The following is a 22,937-nucleotide window of genomic DNA, read 5'->3' on the forward strand; positions in this document are numbered from 1 at the left end:
GGATTGGCTTTCAGTCTTCTAAAGATGATTTGGGTTGATATGTAAGCAACCAGAAATTATCCAAAGAGGATTTATGGGATTTGTTCTTCCATCTTGCTGTAAAACCTGCTCCAGAGGAGAGATCAGATGAATATGGGGATGCACAACAGCAAGTTACGGGCAGGTCCATAACTGGTCAGGATGGGCAGGAGTAGCCAGACCCTCCTGAGGAGCTAATTGTGGGGATTAGTAAGGTTCTTCTGTCAGGCCTGTGTATTTTCTAAATGGAAAATATCCAGGAGGCAGCTGAATGGCACAGACTCATGTAGTGTGTTACATTTACCTCATTAGAGCACTTCAGGGAGGACTTTTTGGTTTTCAAACAATCATTTTCAGCTGGGTAAGGTAGAACAGGGGTTAAATGCTTTATATAGAACTGTGTGTCTGTCAGAGGAAGTGTCCTGAAGGACACCAAAATGCCTTTATAGCACCTGATGTTGAGTTAATTAGGAAACTTGTCCAGTTGTCATTAGCTTTTTAATTTTCTGATAGCCTTCATTTTTCACAGCTCAGTGCTGGTTGTTATTAGAGCCCTGTTCCAGGCCAGAGGAAATTTATTTTATTTTTATTTTAAATGTTTATTGGAAAGCTCCTCCTTGATGCTGTCTTTGATCCATTGCTCTGTCTGGACAAGGTAATGGATGGTTTGCTGTAGTCAAGAATAGCGGATGATTCCAGACTCAGTCCTGGATGCTCCTTGTGGAAGTGCCTCTCTCCAAGTCAGTATGTTCTGAAGTGGATCCAGCTGTCTGTGAGCCAGGCACAGTGGCAGGTCTGCAGGATGATGAGGAAACTCTGTGCTAGAGGATTTTCTGTCACTCATTCCCCAGCCTGGTTTTAAAATGGCTCTCACTACTGTCTGTCAGGCCTTTTCCCTGAGTTTCTCTTTGAGAACAAATCACCTTTTGCACTTTTAAGTCTTCCTGCTGACGTTCCACGTTGGATTTGCACATTGAATTGTTTTTCACTGCTTAGAACATGAACTGAGTGTTGAGATCTGTGGTGTGTGACAGCCCTGGAAGCAGAGACTCTTTAGTGGGAGCTGCCTTGGGAGCAGCCTGAGAAGCAGAAGGAAGGAGAAGCAGAGATTCACCTGCAAGAGGCAAAACAGCCTGCTGTGATTGCCAGGGCAGTGCTTGTGTCTCAGCACTGTTCCTGCTGTTTGTGCCATGCCCTTTTGCAGTGGCTGAGGCTGTCAGAGCTCTCCAGGTTCTGGGAAGAGCAGTAGAGAGGAGTGAGAAGGCAATGTTCCCTCAGGAATGTTTTCCTGAACGCCTTTTGCTTGGGTACAGTGCTGCAGGGTGTGGGTGTTAGATCCTTGGAGCACTTCTCAAAAACCCAAAAATTAAGCCTTAGACTACTGAGCCCAGATTTCTTTAAGCCTTAGAAATGCCATTACTGTTCAGGTGTTTCTGGTTTTTACAGATTCCAACTTTTTCCTTTGCACTGTTCTTTTGTACAACTTCCCAAAGCAGCAGCATGGCCAGGACTGAGGTAGGAGAGCTGCCATGGGGTTCAGGGCAGAGCTGGAGCCATTTGTGTGCCCCAGAGCTGAACCCAGCCCTCCTTCCACTGCCAGAGCTGTCTCCTGAGCAGCAGCTCCAGTTTCATTCCCACCTCATGGCCAATACCAGGACGTTGCTTTTCCACTCTAGCAGACCTTGGTGTTTTTTCTTTGTCCTGTAAATAAACCAGGCACAGAACTGGGCCATCCATAGCTGAGAACATCTGATCCCCCATGTGCTCTCCCACTGCTTGCTTTTGTTGTGGAATTGGAGCCAGTTTTCCTAAAACAACTGTCCCATCCCACACTGCCATCACAGGGTCAGAACATTTTGGAGCATCATGGCTACAGGAACATTTTGTGTCCCCCTTCTACCTCCCTCTGTGAGGTCTTGCTGAGAATGTGAATGTTTCCTTCAGATATTTTCTTTCCTTTTCCCTTCACTTTGCCAATCCCCTCATTAACTGCTCCCTCATCCATCCAGCAGATGTGCCTGTCACCTCTTTAGCTCTGTGCCATTTCCCCACCCCTCCTTATGCTCTTTATCTCTTAATTACTGTTAATGATCGGGTGTTGCTCAGCTCTTTGCCCTCGGACAAAGCTGTTAACACCATTGGGGTGACAGGCAGGACCCCGTTTTATCCAGATCCATTTTCCAAATTGCTTTGCAAGGAAGGCAGCTTTTCCAGCCCTGGTGACACAGCCTGGTGCTACCCCGTGCCCCAGAGCTGAATTCGCAGTTCAGTGACACAGAAGGCAATTGCCCATCAGAAAAGCCAATATCCTGCTACCTGCCATGGAGCTGTGAGGGGTTGTCAGGGAAACAGCTCTGGCCAGGTGTAACCACAGAGCAACATATGGAAAATTCTGTGTCTGCCTTAGATGCAGCTGTTATGTGGTTTGTTCGTGTTGGTACCTGGTTGTGTTGGTAAATGAGTGATGAGTTTGAGGGAGATCATCTGGGTATGGTTTGTTAAAAAGCTGAAGTTGCCTAAAATTGTGCTGCCTTCTGGCTGCAATGGTATTTTCAAGTAGATGGTGAAATAAAGTGTGTCAGAAACTCTCATGAGCCTGACTTACAGATACCCTGGGTTTATTTATAATCTGTATCTAAGAAGTTGCAAGGTGTGGAAAAAAAAGGTATTCTGTGATTAACAACAGAAATGGACAGAGTTATGTTGAAATACAAAACATGGTATTGCCTTTGTTTAATTAAAAGTTAATTAGAAGATGAAATGGCCCATTCTATTTGAATGTGCTTGGTGTTTCCAAAATGGTTCTTGCTCCTTATTGTAAAGGAAAGAGAATATCAACTTTAGTAAGAAATAAAAATACTCAGTGTAAAAACAAGGCATTTCTAGAATGTTGAACAATTGCAGGGGGTCATATATGAGGGTTAGATTGGATATTAGGGAAAAATTATTCCCTGTGAGGGTGGGGAGGCCCTGGGACAGGGTGACCAGAGAAGCTGTGGCTGCCCCTGGATTCCTGGAAGTGCCCAAGGCCAGGCTGGATGGGGCTTGGAGCAACCTGGGACAGTTGAAGGTGTCCCTGCCCATGGCAGGGGGTGGAATTGGATGGGCTTTAAGGTCCTTCCAACCCAAACCATTCCATGATTCTGTGTTTTCACCTGGACAGGGAGCAGTGGCTGTGACGTGCTCTGGTGCCCGGTCCTGTAGTGCTGCCAGGCACAGGAGGGGATTGGCTCTGCTGGGTTTCTGGGCAGCTCTCAGCTGCCATTCTGTGTGCCCAGAGCTGTGCTGCTGACTGTGTTCCAGGAGCAGATCCCTACGTGCTCATCAAGTGCGAGAACCAAAGCCGGCGCTCCCCGGTGCAGCACGACACCACCAACCCCGTCTTCAACACCCAGGTGATCTTCTACAGGAAGGACATCGACAGTCCTGTCACCATCCAGGTGAGACAGCCACAGGGCAGCTGCTCGGGGCAGGGAGGGCAGCACAGCAGCAGCCCTGGGCTTCAGTGGGCCAGCTGCACCTTTGTGTGACCCAGGAGAGAAGAGTGAGAGCCTCTGCTCCCCTTGCTGGGCTCTGCCTGGAGCTCTGCTGCTGCTTCTGCTCCACAAACACCAGCTGATGGCACTGGGGGATCACAAGGAATGCTTCATTCCAAGGAATGTTTAATTCCAATGCATATTTCTTTCCAAGGAATGCTTCATTCCAAGGCTTTGAAGGAATTTACTGAATTTGTTTTGCCCCATGTCGTACCTGATGAAACAGAGACAAAGAAAAGCCAAGCGCTGTCCAGAGTCAGTGTTTGAAACAAACCCAATGCTAAGGCTGTTATTAAGAAGTTTTCTACCCTGAATTCTAGTCCTGTGAGAACTAAACCTCACTGTTTACCTCAACAGTAACTGGAGAAGTAGAGCCTGGCATTGTGATGATGCAGTCCAGGAAATCTTAGTCCTCAGCCTAGTCTGTGGGCCAGGCTCTCAAACTCTACCACTGAGGAGGTGCAGAGGTGAGCACAGGCAGGCAGAGCAGCAGACAGCCTACTGTAGGTAGGTTTTACTGCTGATGAGCTGAAAAAGGTCATTTTTATTCCTCTCCTAGGCAGGCTCTGACCTAGAAAGCAAAAAGCCGCATTTCTCTCCTTATTTGCATAGTCTATGTAAATGAGCATGCAAATCCAGACTCTCCCTCATGCTCTCCAGACAATTAGCTAAATTTAGACGCCCACTTTTCCAAAGGGTTATCGGGGCTGACCCTTCCCGGCAGCGCTGGCTCAGCCGCGTTCTTTGTGTCCCCCGGTCGCCAGGTGTGGAACCGCAGCCTCCTGCGCGACCGCTTCCTGGGGCAGGCGCTGCTGGCAGCGTCCCCCGGCGAGCCCCGCGAGCAGCAGAGGCTGAAGCTGCGGGACAGGGGCGGCGGGGAAGCGGCCGAGGTGCCGGGACACATCAGTGTCACCGTGCTCTGCAGCGATGACCTCGGCGAGCTCTGAGCGCCGCGGAGCCGCACGGAGCTGTCACCTCCCGGCAGCACGGGGAGCACATCAGCATAATCGCTTTAAAGGGGGGAAAAAAGCCCGCCGTTGGGAAGGGGGGAAATGCATATTAATACATATCTATGCTCGTGATACAGCTCATGCAGTAGGAGAGTGTCGCAATACAACGCAAAACAAAACTACATGGACCAGCAAAGGAAGAAGAAGGGTGGTTTATTTCTTGACTCTAACATTTATAGACTTTCCAAAGTGACAGTGGATTGGAGGATAAAAGTGCCACGTCTCCAATGACACTGGACAAACCAACAGTAGTCTATCAAATTTCTCCTCCTCCAGAGAGGAATGTAAAAACAATAATTATTTACATCAAAGTGCGTGAGAAACTCCATTACAAAAATGTAAATATCAGGAGGCTTAGAAGAACAAGGTGACAGGAGAGGGGCCAAACGGAATGCTGGCAGGTGAGCTTGTGAGGATGTGAGCATCCTTGAGGATGCAGGCAGGAATGCCTGCAGCTCCATCAGGCACCCACCAGCAGCTTGGGGACTGGCAAATACAAGGGGGATTCATGGGGATTTTTTTTTCCACATCTTTCCCATAGAAGAATACAAATTTGTTGATGAATTTCACTACAGATTAGGTGTTTCTGTTCCTTGGTGAAAATGTCACTACTCGAGGAGCTCAGTCATAGCTCATGGCCTTAAGACCATTCTTGCCAGGACAACGTTAAAACAGAGGGGCAGATCTTGCAGTGCCTGTTTGAACACCACAGCAAATAAGAGCTTTGTTCACCCCAGGGCTCTCAGACTGACTTTCTGATTGTTCTCTTCTCCACCTCAAGCTGGTGACTCACAGTTTGGTATCTCTGTCCAAAGGCACCTCACAGTTCAGCTGTGGCTTTGCTCAGAGCACAGATTCAGTAATGGGAGCCTCCTTGCTTTGTTTAAGCCACATAATGCTAAAAATGGGATAACAGCCCTCTTGTTTTGGTACGTGTAGCACCAGGCTGAAAGAGGAGAAAATGAGCTCATGAAAAAGGTGGGTTTATAAAAGCAGGGTGTGCTGCTCCCTGGCACTTGTCAGGTCTCACTCTCAAAATTTTGCAGTCATTTATTGCTGGCACGCTGATGTTTGATGGAGTTTCACTCAGGTTCCACGGAGGATGGGTGTTATTTCACATTTCCCTCACAGCAGGTGCCTGGTGCCAGCTCTCCCCTTGCCCTGCAGCCCTGGGCAGGTTCCCTCAGCAGCTGTCTGGGGTAGGCACGCTGGGGAAGTGACCCTGGCAGTGCACGGGGCTCTCTGCCAGACACTCAGAAATGGATTTTACACAGCTGCAGATTCTGGGTGGGAAAGTGAAGCTGAAGGACCATTCTGCCTTTTTACAGCCAGGAAATTTGGATTTCTAAGCTGAAAGACCATTCTGCCTTTTTACAGCCAGGAAATTTGGATTTCTATGTGCCTCACAGCCATTTCAGCCACACTGTGCGATTTTTACAGTTTATGAAATGGCTCTTGACAGAGCTAATGTTTTCACAAAAGGTCTCCTCAGGGCTCCAAAAGGATCATTGCTGTGGTAGGAAAATGCTTTCTTTGACATGCCAGAGATGGTCTGTGGGGCTGTGAATGATGCTGCAGTGCCATCAGCTTGCATGTACCAAGGACCAAAATCCAGCTCTTTTCAGACAGTTTGGGCTCAGGCCCTTTGGCACAGCAGAGATCTTGTCAGAGGTGTGAACTACAGGCCCCACAGGCAAGTGACATTCTCTGTAAGCTCATGGCTTCAGGGCTGCTTACTCCAGAAACGTTTGTAAACTGAGATTTCTCTCTTTAAAAGCATAAACTGTCATGCAGACCAAAGCTTGGACAAGGGGAACTGCAAAGGTCAGGGCTGCCCTAGTCCTGCACTGAGAGCTGTTTGCTTGGCTTTTCCTCACACTCTGCAGGAAGCAGCTCCCACAGCCCAGACCATAAGGAATCCCAGTGTTCCTTATGGGATGGGGGCCATTCCCTATGGGATGGGGCCATTCCCTATGGGATGGGGCCATTCCCAGGGCTTAGCTTGGCCAAGGGTCAGTGTTTGGCCTGAAAAACATTCCACACTGAGATGGCACCAGAGGTTTGTGCCTCCCTGCCCCACGATTTGGCTGAGGAAGCTCCTGAGTCCCTTGGCTCTTTCCTTGCAGCCACACAGCCCTGGCCCCCAATCCCAGCACCACAAACCTGTTCCAGGCTCTGTCCAGGGACACAGGGAGTGTGACCAGCAGTTCCTGGGCATGTACAGCCTGGCAAAGAGGGAACTCAGGGTGGGGGGCACAGACATGGTGACTTCTAGGCCTTGCTCACTGTGCCAGCTCCAGGCATTGCCCCAGTTTGTCCCTGTGGCACGGGGACAGGCACTGCTGGCCAGTGCTGCCCTGAGGGACTGGCAGTGCTGGGAGCTGTAGGAGGCTCAGCAGGATGCCTGCATTGATTATTTTTGGGAAGTGTTTGGTTTTCCCATCAGGAAGAGCTGATCCAGCCTGGGAACACAGCTGGCTCTGCTGGTTTACAGATGCCTCTGCCGTCCCAGGTGAAGCCAGGCAAGGGGAGGCTGACAGGGGCTTGTGCTGCTGCCTGCTTCTAACATTGGTACTTAAAATTGTTCATTTTGTAACAATATCAGCATGTGGGAAAATATCTTGGGGTTGGTTTTTTGGGAGGGGAGAAGGGCTGCATTTATGTACACACTCGAACCACCTCAAAAATAAAAACAGGTGGAAACGGGTGTAAAATATTTCATTGCAACATTTTGTAACTTTTCAATAGGAAGTGACCTAAATAAAATTTTACCAAAAAATTCAATTTTAGCGATTTCTGCGCCGGCGGCGGCCGCGAGAGGGCGCTCGGTGTCCACCCACACAGGTGTGACCAGGGCCAGGTACCGACACCTGACCGCGGGTGCCACACACCGGGAAAAAACGGTGTTTAATTTATAGAGGGTGCCACACGTTAGCCTATACACGCTATTATAGCTCTCTACACACTGTGTAACAATTATAGAAGCACCTCTGAGTGAATATAAAAAATTTATATATATATATATATACACACACATATATGAATATAAAAAAATTATATTTTTTAATATGTGTACATGTATACATTCATACATATATGCACACACTATATATACATACACCCCCAATATCTATGTATATACAGATATATATATATTATATAATATATGTGTATATATATTTTATATATGCGTATACATATTTTTTATATCATATATATATATATATATATATATATATATATATATATAAGGAGCATTATGTAAGGAACTACAGTTCAGGAGAGTTATGGGGGGTTGTGCATAGGGGACAATATAAGGTACAAGGTAAATATATGAAATATATGTCCATAGCTCTGTAACACACTATCTATACATATAATTATATAAAACCGTTATATATATAGTGTATATATATATAACTAGAATATATAATATATATTCTATAAATATTTACACATATAATAATTATACACAGGTATATTTATGCATGTGTCTATGTACATTTGCACACCTCCCCCCATTTAGCAATCTATGTTATACACATATCTTTTTCTGTATTCTCTATATATTTTTTGGTGTCAACGTGTTCTGCCAGGTGGAGGGAGGACAGGGAATTCTCCAAACACTCCACAGTCCCAGCTGACTGTGTATTGAACAGGATGTTTTGCCTGCCCCATTTGGCTGGAAATGCAATTGCACTGTCTTCCTCACCCAGAAGTGCCACAAGTGGGCAAAACCCAGCCCTTGGGCATTCCAGGGGCAGCATGGTCTGGAGCTGATGGATGAAGGAGGCCCTTCCCCATTTCCAAACCATACCAAAACCCCCATATTGGGACTTTCCCATCTTTAAGAAGCAACTAATAATTCAGAAGTGAATGGAACCATTGAGTGAGAAGGGAGCAAATCTCCCAAAGGAGTGAAAATTTTATTCTTTCTTTTGCTCTGGGTTGGCACTGCTGTCCTGAGCTGTTTCTGTGGCCTGACAGATTTTCCTGGCTACACAGATCAAGTCAGGCAGGACAGAGAGACTCATGGCTGTTCGTAGAAATGGATGCTGCCCAAAGGGAAAAAGAAAGAAAGAAAGAAAGAAAGAAAGAAAGGTACCATTACTTTCCAAAGCCAGTTTCTCACAAGAGGAAGCATGATTCCTCTGCTTACCAGAAATACACATAAATAGGACTGAGGGGACCATCTCCACTTCAGTCTTAATATTCAGGACCTTGCTGTCAGAGGCAATAATCAATTTATCAAGATGTCCTCAGCTTACTGGGATTTTGACCCTGCCAGCACTCTGGGAATGCCACTTGCTGCCTTAGGGCTTTTTCCATTTCAGGAAACTCAAAGGACTCACTAAGGTTCCTTTTTTCTAAAGGTAGGGGCTGCTTTAGTTGTCAGAAAAGATGAGTGCAAGGTGTTCCACAGGGAACTCCAGCACCTCTAAGAAATGTTGATCCCATTAGGATTTAGGGCTGTGCTATTCTGAAGAACACTCAGGTGCAGGTTTTCAGCACCAAGACAAGAACAGCCACATCTCTGACTGCTGGGCTGGGACTGGGTTCCTTTTTCACCAACACCATTTTGGGCCTCTGTACCTGGCACCAGTCTACTGCAGTTCTCTTGCCACCAGCTAAAACTGAATGCCCTCCCAAAATACAACACAGAAGTGGTCAGAGGGTGGATGGAACACCTTTCCTCTGAGGAAAGGCCAAGAGAACTGGGATTGCTCAGCCTGGAGGAGAGAAGGCCCCAGGGAGACCTTTCTGCTTCCTTTCAAAACTTCAAGGGGACCCATTTTTAGTAGGGCCTCTTGCAAAGGGACAAAGGATAATGGTTTTAAATGAAAAGAGGAGAGATTCAGGTTAGGTCTAAGGAAGAAACTGTTTATGCTAGGGGTGGTGAAACACTGGCACAGGTTGTCCAGAGAGGTGTTGGATGCCCCATCCCTGAAAACATCCAAAGTCAGGGCAGACAGAACTCTGAGCAACCTGATCAAGTTGAAGATGTCCCCACTCATGGCAGGGAGGTTGGACCAGATGGACTTTAAAGGTCCCTTCCAAACCAAATTCTTCTGTGATTCTACTTTGCAAAGCACCCAGACTGGGGATTAACAGGAGAGGAGACTTTGCCCTGCAGCCCCTGGGCCTTTACCTGCAGGAGCTCCCTGGCTGTCCAGCGCATGCTGGGGTTGGTGTCCAGGCAGGAGTGCAGGAAGGCGTGGAACAGAATTGACATCTTGCTGGGCATCCTCAGAGGGGGGTACCTGTTCCGGGCAATCAGGCGCTGAGCCTGGGGACAGAGGAAGCATGGGACAGCCACTGACCATCCCTGGGGTGACAGCTCCACTGCAGGCCCCTCCTGGCTTTTCTGGTGCCTCTCAAGGGGCTGTGATCAGCATTTGAGGGCAAGGAAGGAGGGAACTGTCAGCCTCCAGAGCAGTGATGATAATGAGCCTGAGTGTAGCTGAGCTGGTAAGAGCATGGTGCTGGTAACAGCAGTCCCCAGATGGGCCATGCACTCAGGGGCCGGACTTGGTGATCCCTCCCTCCTCAGAATATTCTGGGATCTGGAAATCATTCTCTTCATCTGGGTTTGCTGCCTTATACAAGGCAAAAGCAACCCAAAAGCCAGGGAACTTTTTAAAAAAGAGTGGAAGACTGAAATCTTCAAAACTGTTGTCTTCCTCAGGAATTAACTGTGCAGCATTTAACCTGGTTTCAGCTAATAGTCATGAGATTTTATCCTGCTATACATTCCTCCGCTATTCCTTGCTTGTTTGGTATAAGAACTCATCATTACATTTTAAGGAATTAGGATCTAAAACTGAAAACTTTAAAACATGTTTACTACAAGTAGTTTTGCTAAAATACACTTTTAGAAATTTTTTTGGTAATACATAATTATGGCATCACTAGAATCAGTGACCCTCCCTTAAAGGTACTGGTCAGAATTTGAAAAGACTTCTGGACCTACAGACACACTTGTAATGCTTTTCATAATAATTTCCCAATTGGAGAAACTTGCTGCTGTCATTCCCAGCTCCAGCTCAGAGAGAGATCAAACACAGCAGGAGGAACTCAAGCAGTGCTGGAGGCCAAAAAGACACATTTTTGCACTGGCACAGGTCACTTCTCCTCTGATGAGACATTCTGCAGGGACATTTCTAGAAGTGGGCCTTGGTGGAACTATTTCAGGCTGATTTGAGTGGGATTTTGCTTCATGGGAGACAAAACATGGCACTGATTGTCAAGACAGTGACATCTGACTGTTTGCACCTTACCTGGATGGGGCTTTCTTTGAAGTATGGAGGTTCTCCCTCCAGCATTTCAATGGCCACAATCCCAAGGGCCCAGATGTCCACTTGGGTGTCATATTCCTTTCTTTTCACAATTTCTGGTGCTACCCAGTAAGGAGAGCCAAGCATCGTGCACCGTGTGCTCCGCTCCGGGGTCAGCTGAGCACACAGGCCAAAATCAGCTGAGGAGGAGAACAAAAATACGGTCAAAGCCAGCTTGAACCATGAAACCAAGCACAAGAATTCCCCACTCTGTGTCTGAGAACACAGGGATGCTGTGCCCGACCAAGAACACCTACTCAGTTTCACAGATCCGTCCATCCCGAGAAGAATATTGTCACTTTTGACATCTCTGTGGATCACGTTCTTTGAATGAAGAAAATCCAGGGCTTTGAGGCACTGAGACAAAACCCATGAGGGTAAAAGTTAATTAACCTCATTTCATCACACAAGACAAGGAAATGACTCTAAAAGATTGAATTTCTAGGTGAAACACCAATTGTTGATATAGACTGTCCATTCCTAACCCAGCCAGAATGGCTGCAGTGGCTCTGCTCTCTCCATCCAGGTGACAAAGGAGGATTTGTCAAAAAAAAATTCTCTCCCTCCATTATGAAGTGGATCACTTTTGTGTGGGAGGCTGCATGATGAGGTTTTATGTTGGCCTCAACAGCACATTAAGCAGCACAATAGTCATTTTTCAGAAAGAAACACCATTTGGGGTGCAATGCTCTCCTTTTAAGCTGAGGGCTGTGAGAAATGAGGCTCTGTTTTAATTTGCTGTTAGTTTAAAATTCTGCCACCAGCATGTTTGCTTTTACAGGCCAAGAATGCAGTGCAGATATGCTCCAGTTTAATGAGGCAAAGTTTAGAATGTTAAATAAATTTAAAAAAAGAGACTGACAAAAGTGTCTAATAACAGAGTATAAGAAATGTAGTTGTATTGGCAGGAAGCTCACTCAGATGCCCTTTGTCTTAGGTTGACACACATCTTGCAAATGTACATTTAGATGAGAAAACAATGAGTGACAACTATTGAGAGCAAAGCTATAAAGTGGACAGGTTCTCTGCTGCATGGCATTGCATTACAAGAATACTCAGACCCGGGATGGTTATTACAAGTAGTATAAACAGTTCACAACACCTCACAAAAATGGAATTTTTTCCTAGTCAAATCTTCTGACAAGAGGATCTAGGTACACTTTGTGATTTCTTGGCACGGCTTTTGGGGGTTTCTTTAAGTCCATTTCTTACAAAATGCATCTTTGTGAGTGACCCCATCTTCTCCAAGACTGCCCATTTTCTGTCCTTCACTGCCTGTGGTTCTGTTGGCAGTGTACTATTACATTTGTATTTTTAACTTTCCTAGTAAAGAACTGTTATTCCTATTCCCCTGTCTTTACCTGAGAGACTCTTAATTTCAAAATTATAATAATTCAGAGAGAGGGGGTTTACATTTTCCATTTCAAGAGCAGCGCCTGCCTTCCTTAATAGACACCTGTCTTTTCAAACCAAGACACCCTTTTATTTTACATTTCATAACAGCAGCACTGAAATAAACCTCTGAACACAAAGTCACTCCTGTCCCACCCTGTCCAAGCCATTGGAAGCACGAGCAGGGTCCCTCACCTCCTTGCTGATAGCAGCTATCATTCCTTCCTCCATTAAGACTCGGAGAAGAACGCTGGTTAAAGTGCCTCCATCCACATATTCCATCACGAGCCACAGGTCTTCATTCACCAGGTAGCTGAGAGAAGGAAACAAAGGCATGGAGATGAATGTGCACAGCTAAATGACCTTGTGGAAAAGACTGCAGGGGAGTTTTGTTTCCAGGTCACTTGTAAATGGAGGCAGAATGAAATGGAGAGACATTCCTTGTAGGCTACAGAGTATTTGGAACCTGTGCAGTCTAAATAAGAAAGGCTCATGAGAAATGAAAAATGCAATTTAGTAACAGCAGAGACCAATCTGAAACCAGGAGACTTGCCATCAACTGAATCATTATCTTAATTTATCACTTCCACCATTCACTCCAGGAACAAGGCAACACAACTGCAGAGTTATCCATGGGAGGAGGCTCTGCAGCGCTGAGGACAGATGTTGGCCAACCATTTGGAAAACACTGCGTAAAAGACAGTCAGAAACAGGAAAAACTATGTAAAAGCTGGCAAATTATGTGATTCTGCAAATGAGAATTTAGTCTTCCTGGCTTCCATAGCAATGGAAAATAATGGGAACAGCCCAAGGGAGATAATACCTATGATGGTTTATCAGCACTTATTTTTAAGGCATAGAAAATATGATCAACCTGAAAAAAAAAAACCCCCAAACAACACAGAGGTATTGAGCTGACAGGCTGTTGTTTTAGTAAGACATGGCACATCCAGGTTTTTGAAAAGAGGTTTCCAACTACATACACCAGGAAAGATTAATGGAGACCCAAGGCCATCTCCACCCATCCACTGGAGATGAATAGAGAAATAAGAAAGAGCTCCATGTTCTGCCAGTGCCCAAAGAGGTTTTTTAACCTTTGTCTTGCCATGTGTGAACAGACATGCCCATGCTAACAGCAGAACCACTCACCTGTCTATATAATTGACAATATTGGGGTGCCTGTTTTCCTTCATGATCTGAATCTCGTTGACAACGAGTTCCTTCTTGCTCCGTCTGCGGAGAGGCATCTTCTTTAGGGCCACCTGAAACGAGAGTGGAGCCCATGGGCTCCAGAAGTTCTGCTGCATGAGAGCACTGTGGCCACAGCTCTCTTCACAGAGAGCAGCAGGCACAACTTCCAAGGACTTTTCCTGGGAAGGCAGTGAGAAGCACAGAGAGAAGAAGAGAAAACAATTCTTATCTCTATTCACTGCTCCTGTTTTTTGCACATGTGGATTGTGTTATGGAGATTGTTTACCTGAAGTGATTGTTAATTGGACATGGGTGAAAGTCATTTTGAGTGATTAGCCAGTCACTCAAAGCTGTGTCTGACTGTCTGGAGACAGTTATGGGTTTTCTTTGGTATAGTTATAATATAGTATTAGTATGTAATATAGTATAGTCTTAATAAAGTAATTGTTCAGCCTTTGAATCGTGGAGTCAGAGCACATTATTTGCTGTGTTTGGGGTGCCTAGCTTGGATAGAGCAAAATGACCATGGAGAGAGTGTTTTTGGAATGATGGGGCTGGGCTGTGCCAACTGCCCTGTGACCTTCTGATCAGACATCAGGAAGTGACAGGACAACAGCTGATTTCTCCACTTGCTTGGGTGCCACTTACAGGACACTTGCCAGACACATTTTGCCTTCTAAACTCTGCAAAAATTTCCCTTATCCCTAATAAAATTTCCCTCACAGACTCTGACAACACCCTGCACCCACATTCTTCCTGATGGCCTCAGTTTATCACCTCTGTTATTATTTACACAGGTTTTTGCAAGCAGGATTTTGTGACTGTGAAAATATATCAAAACAGCTGGGAATCCTTCAGCAATTCTATAGGGTCTGGGCATTATTTCAGCAACTGCTGCTGGTCTTGGTTGAGTAACAAAGCAAACACATGCGTACATGATGGACAAAATCCCATCCTAAAAGATCATAGCAGTTACACACACAAAAGAAAATTACAATCCCACAACATTTCTCAGTTCTTGAACTTCAATTGTGCTACTCCAAGTTTGATTTTACTACTCCATGAGCAATCTGAACTCCACAGTTGAGATTTGCAATTATTTTCTGGGTTTCTAAAGAAATAACCCATTCTCTGGCATTTTAAGCCTTAATTATGTCCCTCTCTGCAAGACACCACTGGCCCTCTAGCATTCTTTCTGGACCTGAGTAGGAACAAAGCCTGTCCAAAATGAGTTTTGCAGGCTGCCACTGCTCTGTGCTTGAGGAAGGGTTGTGCAGGAAAGCTCTACTGGGCACCCAAAGCTCCAGCAGAGCTCACAGCAGAGGGGAAAGCCCTGAAGAGCTGCACAGTGTGCTGGGGGTGTTGGCACTCACCTCATTTCCTGTGGCTGGGTCCGTGGCTCTGTAAACAGTCCCGAAACCCCTGGAAACAAAAGAGCAGTGAAGAAAGGAGAAGCAGTTCAGGTGCTGGGAGTGAAAGCCAGCCCAGCCAGGAGATCTCTGCTGCATGAAGTGTTTTAAAACACATTAGTTCATCTATTCTTCAAACAGCAGCACAGTAGCCCTCTGTCATGCAGGGTGTTCAAGGGAAAACCGAGAAGAAAACTGAAGAAAAAGAGCTGGAGCACAGATCTTCAAAACCTAAGAGCAGGGTGAGGGTGTCCTTACAAAAACTGAGAAATATTTAATTTCTTTTCCATTTTGCTTTGTTGTGTTAGGTTTTTTTTCTTTCTTTCTGTATCTCTGTGTGTCTTTTTTCCCAGGGAATGCATGCTGCAGATTACACAGGGTGGGATTTTGTATGACAGTGTGAGAGCTTATTATTTCATCTCTGGTTTCAATTGCTAAACTATGTGGTTATAATCTGGATTACTGAATATTTTTAAAGCAAAATATTTGAAATAAATGTCATTGAGAACTTTTATCTGACAGCTGTGGGGTGGTAAATTGCTCTTTTAGGCAATAAGGTTTGAGGGATGGAGATTTCTCAGGTCCTGCTCCTTGTTGCAGGTGAGGCACTGCCAGCATGGAGTTTTCTTTGACAACACCTTCTGACCACAATTATTAATTCTGACTTGTACTGTGATGGAGGATCTAAACCCACATCATGTTTGGAGCTTGCCTGGATTCACACTTGATGTTACAGCAGCAAAATGCCCAGCCATGGTTTTGTAGGAGTAACTGGGACTTACCCTTGGCCAACTTGAACAAAATCAATGTATTTGGTCTTAGGGTCCCCCTCGTTCACAATGCCCCCTGAAAGAAATGAAATGCAGGATGCTCAATTCTAACAGACACCACCCTCCAGCAGATGGGAAATGCAGCCCCACTGTCTGGCTGTGAGCCCTCTGTGGGCAACAACAGCAACAGAGGCAGCTCCAAAGCACAGATATTTCCACATATATTTATTTTTGAAGAGTTACCTTGACAGGAAAAAAGCACCTGGAGAAATATCCACAGGAGACAGAAATCAGGAAAGACCAGGTACCAAAGCAAGAATTTGTTTTCTACAAATGTTTTGGAGAGCTAAAACAACACAGCCTTCATTTTCCTGGGAATAAACCCTTTGTGTGATTCAACAAAAGGTTGAATATTTCTGAAGATTAGGTGCACCTTGGGTTCTGGGATTCATTTTTAAGAAATGGTGCAAAGTATTTCCAGGAGAGAAGGGGACCTTCCCAACTTTCAGCAGTTCATCAAAGGATTGTCTTTATGATTTGAAAGAACAGCATCTCATGTTATAATCAATAATGATGGGGCTCTAGGATCCAGGACATCATGGGTCACCAGGCTAAGTTCTGGTGATAACCTTGCCTGTGCCATTTGAAGGACCACACTGCTTTTCTTCAATCTAATAGATTGCTGTGAAGTATTTTTGCTCCAGTGACTTGTCAGGAGACTAAAGAGAATTTAGGAACCAAAATATCCTGCTTGATTAAGCCATCAGCACTCAGGAGTTCAGTAGTTCATTCCCTAGGTCAAAGCACCTTCTGCTGACTCAGAAACCATCCCTGCTTTTGCCTTCAGCACAGATGGAAGGGCAGGGAAACTGAACCCAGTCTGAGCTGCCCTGAGGAATGCCCAGAGAGAATTCCTGCTTCCTCTGTCCCTTTGGTGCAGCTGAGGCTGGGACACACACACCAGGCAAGAGGCACAGCACACGTACTCAGCTGCTCCAGCACTTCCTCTATCACAGGGAATTTCTTCTGTGGCCGGACCCTGGGTTTGTCCAGAGCACCTGAGCTTCTGCTGAGGGTGTCAGACAGGAGAAATGTCTCATCATCTGCATCTTCAGCTCCCAGCAGAGAGCTGGTGTGGATCTGTGATGAGAAATCAGTGTCAGGAAGGGAGCAGGCAGGGATCCCCTGAGCTTGTATTCCAAATGCAAACCCTCAGGAAGATGCCTGTCAGCCATATCCAGTGCTCTTAAACTGCTTTTTGCTGTCCACATCACAAACTGAATGAACAAAGCCAAAACAAGTTCATGGCCAGTTTCATGTTCAATTTTCATGGATTTTCTCAAATAATCTGTGCAGAGGGGCAGGTATATCCAGGAGACAATTTCTCCTGTATCCTGCAAGGGAAACTGATGACTAAAAGGGAAATTCCAACCCAATTTTCCAGGTGCCAGTGGCTGGGGTGAAGCACAATGTCATGGCAGGACTCCAGCCCTCAGCACCTCCAGCTGTGAATGGCAGCTCCTGGCTGACCAGAAACTCTCAATTGCACCAATGGTAACCAAAGCTGGCACTTACTGATTCTCCTGAGGAAACAGCTGCAGGTTCCTTGTCCACCTTCTTCTCATTTTCCTCTTGTCCAGGAAGGGAAAGAGCCAGCTGAGGTCCTGGGGGCAATGTTGTGGCCTGGGGACAGGAGTGAGAGTCTCCCTTCTGCCATGTGGGAGGTTTGATAGTTACAACTTTCAGCTGCTTTGACATCAGAAACTGATCTAGACATGCATGTGGTCCTACAGTCCCAATTCTCTGTTGCACGTGTCACAGTACAATTTAAATATCTGTAAATTATGGGGGGTTGAAACAACCTCAGCTGCTGCTCTGCAGGGCCAGAGCACTGCATCAAGTTGCCCCAAATTTGCTTTTTCCAACTGCTTTAAAGCTTAAAGGCCACTTAGAGAACTGAAGGAAATCAAAGGCACCATTCTCCACCTTCACACCTCACTGGTGCTCTATTTAAAATGTTTAATATTAACCCTAATAAATTTGGCCAGTGGATGTTATGCCTCTCTCTAGGATTGTTATTGCAACCCAACATTTATTAGTGTGGATTGTTATTTAAAACTTCTTTCAATGGTTCCAGTGAGTTACATTATCAATTATAACCTTATTTATGCTCAGCTATAAATCCAGCTGTACTAAAGATAAATCATGAAACTTACTAGAAAGGGAGTTCTAAGTTGTTAAAACTAAATTAAAATGGGGCAATTACACAGTTTGAAAAGGACTGTGAATTAGATATTCCACCATGGCTAAACCCACAGTCTTCCCCCTGCAAAGCCAGACTTTCATCTGTCTAAAAGCCTTGAACAGAAATTGAGGAAACAGCCAGGGATCCCTTTGCTGCTGCTGCAAAACCAGACAGGGACATTTTTTCAGGCTGGCACGCTGTTGGAGCAGGCAAAGCTCATTCACAGCTTACTCCACAGTTCTTAAACTCTAGGAATGTCAAAGGTTCCTTTCCCACTCACCAAAGGACAGGTTGCCATGTATCCACCTCTGGATAACTGGATGATCAGATCTGCAGTGGGCAAGAGAAGATGAACCAGATGCTGTTAGAAAACTGCCTCTTGTGGGGCATCCCCCATGGAACAAGTCAGCCCAAATAAAAGAGTGTTTTTATTTCACATCATCCCTCCAGGAGCAACAGTTCTTTTCCACAGTAAGGAACAGAACAGGACAAAATACCAGATGAATTTTTTTCTATATCTTTCTATTTTTTGTGCTGTTTCACCAGCAAAAAAATAGAAACTCAGTCAAGAAAATGTAAATTGTTCTTTAATAGTCAATGATTCTGCTCTGCTCAAGAGCTAAAGAAGTTTTTGTTTTGTTTTTTTTTCCCTACTATTAAATTGCATATGTTGGTTCTCTTTAGCTTGCTGAAAATGCTTCCCTAGAAAAGCTTTCCCAAAATCCCCTTAGCTGTGTGAATTCTATTCTGATACTGCACAGGAACAGCTCCTGGGTTCAGGAGCACACACTGTTGGGAAGTTACATCTCCTCATGAAGGTCATCACTATTTTAGCACAGGTTGCTAGTAAAATCTTTTAATTATGGGGGGAAAAAGATCTTTTCCCTCAGTTCTGAAGATAATTGCAGTTTTTGTAAGCACTTCTGAAAAGCTCTTCCAGGCTGCATTTTGGAAACAGCAAAGTGAGGGAATTACAGACTCCCCAAACTGTTGTGCATAGTGAATGGAACCCCCACAGGGCTCCCCAGATTCCAAATGCTGCCCCAGTGGGACAGCAGAAGCTGTTGACATGAGCTTCCCCTTTTAGCAGAAGCTGTTGACATGAGCTCTACCAAACCAATGCCATCTCACTGTCGTTCCTGTTCCAAATTCAGCTCAGTTCCTAAGGGAGAGCAGAAAGTGATCCCAAAGCCAGATATGCTGCACCTAGGGCAAAGCACTACTCACTCCTCAGATGAGCTGTCAGCAGCCAGGGTTTATCTGGACAAAAATACAGCCCAGATGCAACAGACAGAAAATCACACACTGCGGCAACAAGTTCCTGGATCATTTCTGCAGAGCTGCGCTAGAGCTTGCAGAGCAGCATAACCCAAAATCAGCTAAAACCCTTGCTGGTTGGCAGGTAGCCCACGGAGAACTCCTGGAGGAGGAGGATCCTCCTGGAATGCCAGCACAAGGGGCATTGAGGAGGTCTGGGCTGCAGGAATGGCAGCGTCCTGTTGGCACTGCGGGGACGTGCCAACCTTTCAGTGGCAGCCCAACGGGCCCTGACATCACAGTGGCAGCAGCTGCAGGTGCACACTCTTTGTGGAATGGTTCCAGGCTGCTTCTGCAGCAGCTGGATGCTCAGTTTTGCTCATTCTGGAGCCTGACATCCCTTTATGGCAGTGAGATGTCAGCTTTCCTCGGGATGCAAAGCTCCTGTTTCTGTATGGAGCTCACCATGGAAATCATCACTTCCATGGAGTAAAAATTTAAGGCTAAACTCTGTTGTATTTGCAGGGTTTCCAGATGAAGGAAGGAATGATGAATCTGACTCCATGTTCTTAGAAGGCTAATTCATTATTTAATTATACTATACTATATTAAAGAATACTAAACTAAACTATACTAAAGAATACAGAAAGGATACTTACACAAGGCTAAAAAGATAATAATGAAAACTCATGACTCTTTCCAGAGCCCCGCCACAGCTTGGCCCTGATTGGCCAGTGAGTGAAAATAACTCACCAGAATCCAATGAAACAATAACCTGTTGGATAAAAAAATCTCCAAACACATTCCACACGAGCAAAACACAGGAGAAGCAATGAGATAATATAATTTTCCTTTTTCTCTGAGGCTTCTCAGCTTCCCAGGAGCAAAGGGATTTTTCCAGAAAATATAACTGTGACAAAAGTCATTTTCCTGATGATTCTTTGATTCCATTACAAAACTCTTCTCCACTGGTAGACAAAACACTGGACTTTTGATGCTCAGTAACAAAAACATCTTGCTGAAATGGTCTCTGCTGTGAGATTAGAGGGTAAACCCCACCCTGATGGAATTAATTTTCAGCACATCAGGGTGTGGGGGAAAGGCTCTGCCTCTCACAATCCTAACACTGAGGTGCTAAGGACTCTCCTGGCTGGTCCAGCTCCTGTAGCTCTGCTGTCAATGTACAGAAAACAGAGCTTGGAAAAGCCCTGATGCCCCTACAAAAACATATTCCCTTGGATGTGAGGGAACCCTGCAGGATCAGCTCCCTCAGTGGACAGACAGCTCTTCAATCCTCCTCTCCAATTTCTGTGTGCACAGAAGATGTGCTCAGGCTCTGAATAGCTTTTCTCTCTGCAACAATGGAATATCAGGGCCCTTTCAGAGCATAATTTCATCCATTTCTCTCCCTTCCACCCTCCCATGAATTACTAATTTAAAGTGACTTAATATCTATTCTCTATTCCCCTTCGGCTTTGCATATTTTAATTATGCCTCTTCCTAATCCTCATTTTCCCAGAACAGACTTAAATAACCCAAATTACCCCATCAGTAACTGTCTTTGATACCTCAGTTATTGCAGCTAATTTGCCATTTTTGCCAAACATGATATTTTTGAGGGGATTTTTTTAACACCAAGTGATCACACACTCTGTTCCACCAGCTTTTACCTACAAACCAAAGCGATCTGCTGCATGAAATGTCATCTCCATCAAAATTTGCTTTTTTAAAGTATTATAAAGTATTATTTTTTAAGTATTATTTTTTAAGTATTATTTAAAGTATTATTATAATATTATTATTAAAGGGATTTTTCTGCAAAACACTGAGGCTTTTGTCAGAATACAATGTTTGCCAAGAGAGAAGCACTCACAGAGCTATTTCTGCAGTGAGAGGGCATCTTTAGCCAAGACAATAAATAACTACTGATCCCAGAGAGCTGCTGCCCACAGGCTCTGAGGAGTGGCAGCAGCCATGTGCTTGTGCAGTGCAAGAAAAACAGCACTCAGATAAATTAGAAAGCTCCTAAAAAGAAAACAAGTTCACACTCTTAGTAAATAATGCAGATATTGGATCTGTCATTTTATTTGAGGAGGCAAAGAAAATGTGACCTTGGCATTTTTATTAAGCTTTTCCTCTATCACTTTGAAGTAAACATTTGAAGGGTGAAATTCCATTTATTTTCAGGAAATACAGATCCCAGGGGCAGGGGACAGGCAGAGAGGGAGGGGCTGCAGGAGCAGTCTGTGCCCCTGGAGCTGTGACAAAGGCAGACTGCCAGGCACTGGGCACACTGGCTCATCAGGGTCCTTGTGTCTTCCCAGGTTGGAAAGAAGCCCCTTGCAATCCCATCCTTCTCTGCTCCAGCCTACTGAGTGTCCTCAGCAAGAGCAGCAGTAAGGAATAGCATTTGGGCATAAGGCATCAAGTTAAACCAAACCATCCAGACAAGAAATGCCAGCAAGGAACGTGGAGCAGGATTCTGAGCTGCCCCAGGGCTCTTTGGACCTGAGCAGGATTCTGAGCTGCCCCAGGGCTCTTTGGACCACATTTGAGTGTAAAATGTGGTACTGAGATCACCAAAACCAAGAGGGCAAAGCCCAGAAGTGCCATGAGCTTCTGAGCAGTGGGGAGCACTGCCTGGGGATTAACCACTGGAATTGCTCCAGGCCTGGGTTTCACTTTCCACCTGCTGAGGCAGGGAGATTTATCCAGCTTCAAGCATGAAAGAGCACGTCATGTTTGCAGCGTGCCCTGCTTCAACAGTGATCTTCTTATCCCTGGCATCTTCCCTTCTCCACGAGCATCCATCTGTTAGGAAATATATTTGGAAAAAAAAGTTACTTAAAAACTAGCACTCAGGAACGATTCCTTTTCTCAGAATTTCATTTGGTGTTACATGAAGAGCTCTTTCTGTGCACGTTATCAAAAAATTTACTCATTTGGGCTTTCCTACTGTATGGGGTGGCTTTACTTTGCCCTGCTTGTGCAGCTGGCCAGGGTTTACTTTTACCGTCACACATCCCTCACATCCGCACTTGGATCGTATTCCTGCTGAGCTGAGAAGGACAGACCGGGACAGCTTCATGGCAAGGGATCCCACACCCTGCAGGTCCGACCCCACCTCAGCTCGGAGCTCCCCTCACGCTGCACACCCCGCTCCGGGCACAGGCCGTAGCCCCCATCCTACACACGGAGAGGGGGAGCCCGCCCCTGCTGCCCCCATTGCCCTCGCACAGCGGGCACCGGCCGCTCCCGTGTCACCCCGCAGCTCTCCGTGCCGCCACAGGGCCTCACCACCTCCGCTGCCTCCCCTCACGGCGCGGCCCCGCACCGCCCGTCCCAGCGGCCCCGCAGCCCCGTCACTGCCGGAGCCCCCTCACCTGCTGCCGCGCTCTCGCTGCTGGGCTCGTCGCGCAGCTGCATGCCGGTGAGGCGGAGGATGCCGGAGCTGCCCGCCTCCTCCAGGGCTGAAAAGGAGAGGGCGAAGTGCGCAGGACCCTCAACCCCGCCGCTCCGGTGCCGGCTCGGTTTCGGACCCTAACGCCTGCCCGGCCACCATCTTGGCACGGACCCCGCCCGCCCCTCAATAACTGCGGAGCCGCGGCCTCTGCCCGCCCCTCGGCCGCTCCCACCAATCAGCGGCGGAGGCGGGGGCGAGGGGCGGGGCTAGGCGGTGAGGGGGCGGGGCTGTGAGCCGCGGGCCGCCAGGGGGCGCTGCGGGGCCAGGACTGAGGGGCCTGAGGCGGGGAAACTGGGAATGGGGGAAAGTGG

General features: G+C 46.2%; 2 protein-coding genes and 1 long non-coding RNA gene across 3 annotated transcripts in view; 1 reads left to right on the top strand and 2 right to left on the bottom strand.

Annotated features, from left to right (window-relative positions):
* LOC136562633 (calpain-5-like) overlaps nt 1-4,501 on the top strand; it is a 45,202-nt gene extending 40,701 nt beyond the window's left edge. Inside the window, exons 11-12 of the mRNA XM_066559577.1 lie at nt 3,322-3,458; nt 4,319-4,501. Coding sequence (XP_066415674.1) covers nt 3,322-3,458; nt 4,319-4,501 — 320 coding nt within the window. The remainder of the gene's footprint in view (nt 1-3,321; nt 3,459-4,318) is intronic.
* A 3,958-nt stretch (nt 4,502-8,459) lies between these two features.
* LOC136562798 (serine/threonine-protein kinase PAK 3-like) lies at nt 8,460-19,236 on the bottom strand. The gene is made up of 12 exons (XM_066559804.1): nt 19,134-19,236; nt 18,187-18,236; nt 17,237-17,344; nt 16,648-16,801; nt 15,674-15,737; nt 14,856-14,904; nt 13,441-13,553; nt 12,487-12,604; nt 11,157-11,256; nt 10,843-11,039; nt 9,714-9,851; nt 8,460-8,619 (listed from the first exon to the last, which is right to left on the bottom strand). The coding sequence occupies exons 1-12, from the start codon at nt 19,234-19,236 to the stop codon at nt 8,491-8,493; spliced, it is 1,323 nt and encodes a 440-aa protein (XP_066415901.1). The 3' UTR covers nt 8,460-8,490.
* A 1,981-nt stretch (nt 19,237-21,217) lies between these two features.
* Nucleotides 21,218-22,736, bottom strand: LOC136562668 (uncharacterized). The gene is made up of 2 exons (XR_010784543.1): nt 22,547-22,736; nt 21,218-21,974 (listed from the first exon to the last, which is right to left on the bottom strand). It is a non-coding gene; the product is annotated as an uncharacterized lncRNA (long non-coding RNA).
* Between the last annotated feature and the right edge of the window lie 201 nt (nt 22,737-22,937).

This window comes from Molothrus aeneus, chromosome 14 (genome assembly GCF_037042795.1).
Source record: "Molothrus aeneus isolate 106 chromosome 14, BPBGC_Maene_1.0, whole genome shotgun sequence".
Classification (NCBI taxonomy): domain Eukaryota; kingdom Metazoa; phylum Chordata; class Aves; order Passeriformes; family Icteridae; genus Molothrus; species Molothrus aeneus.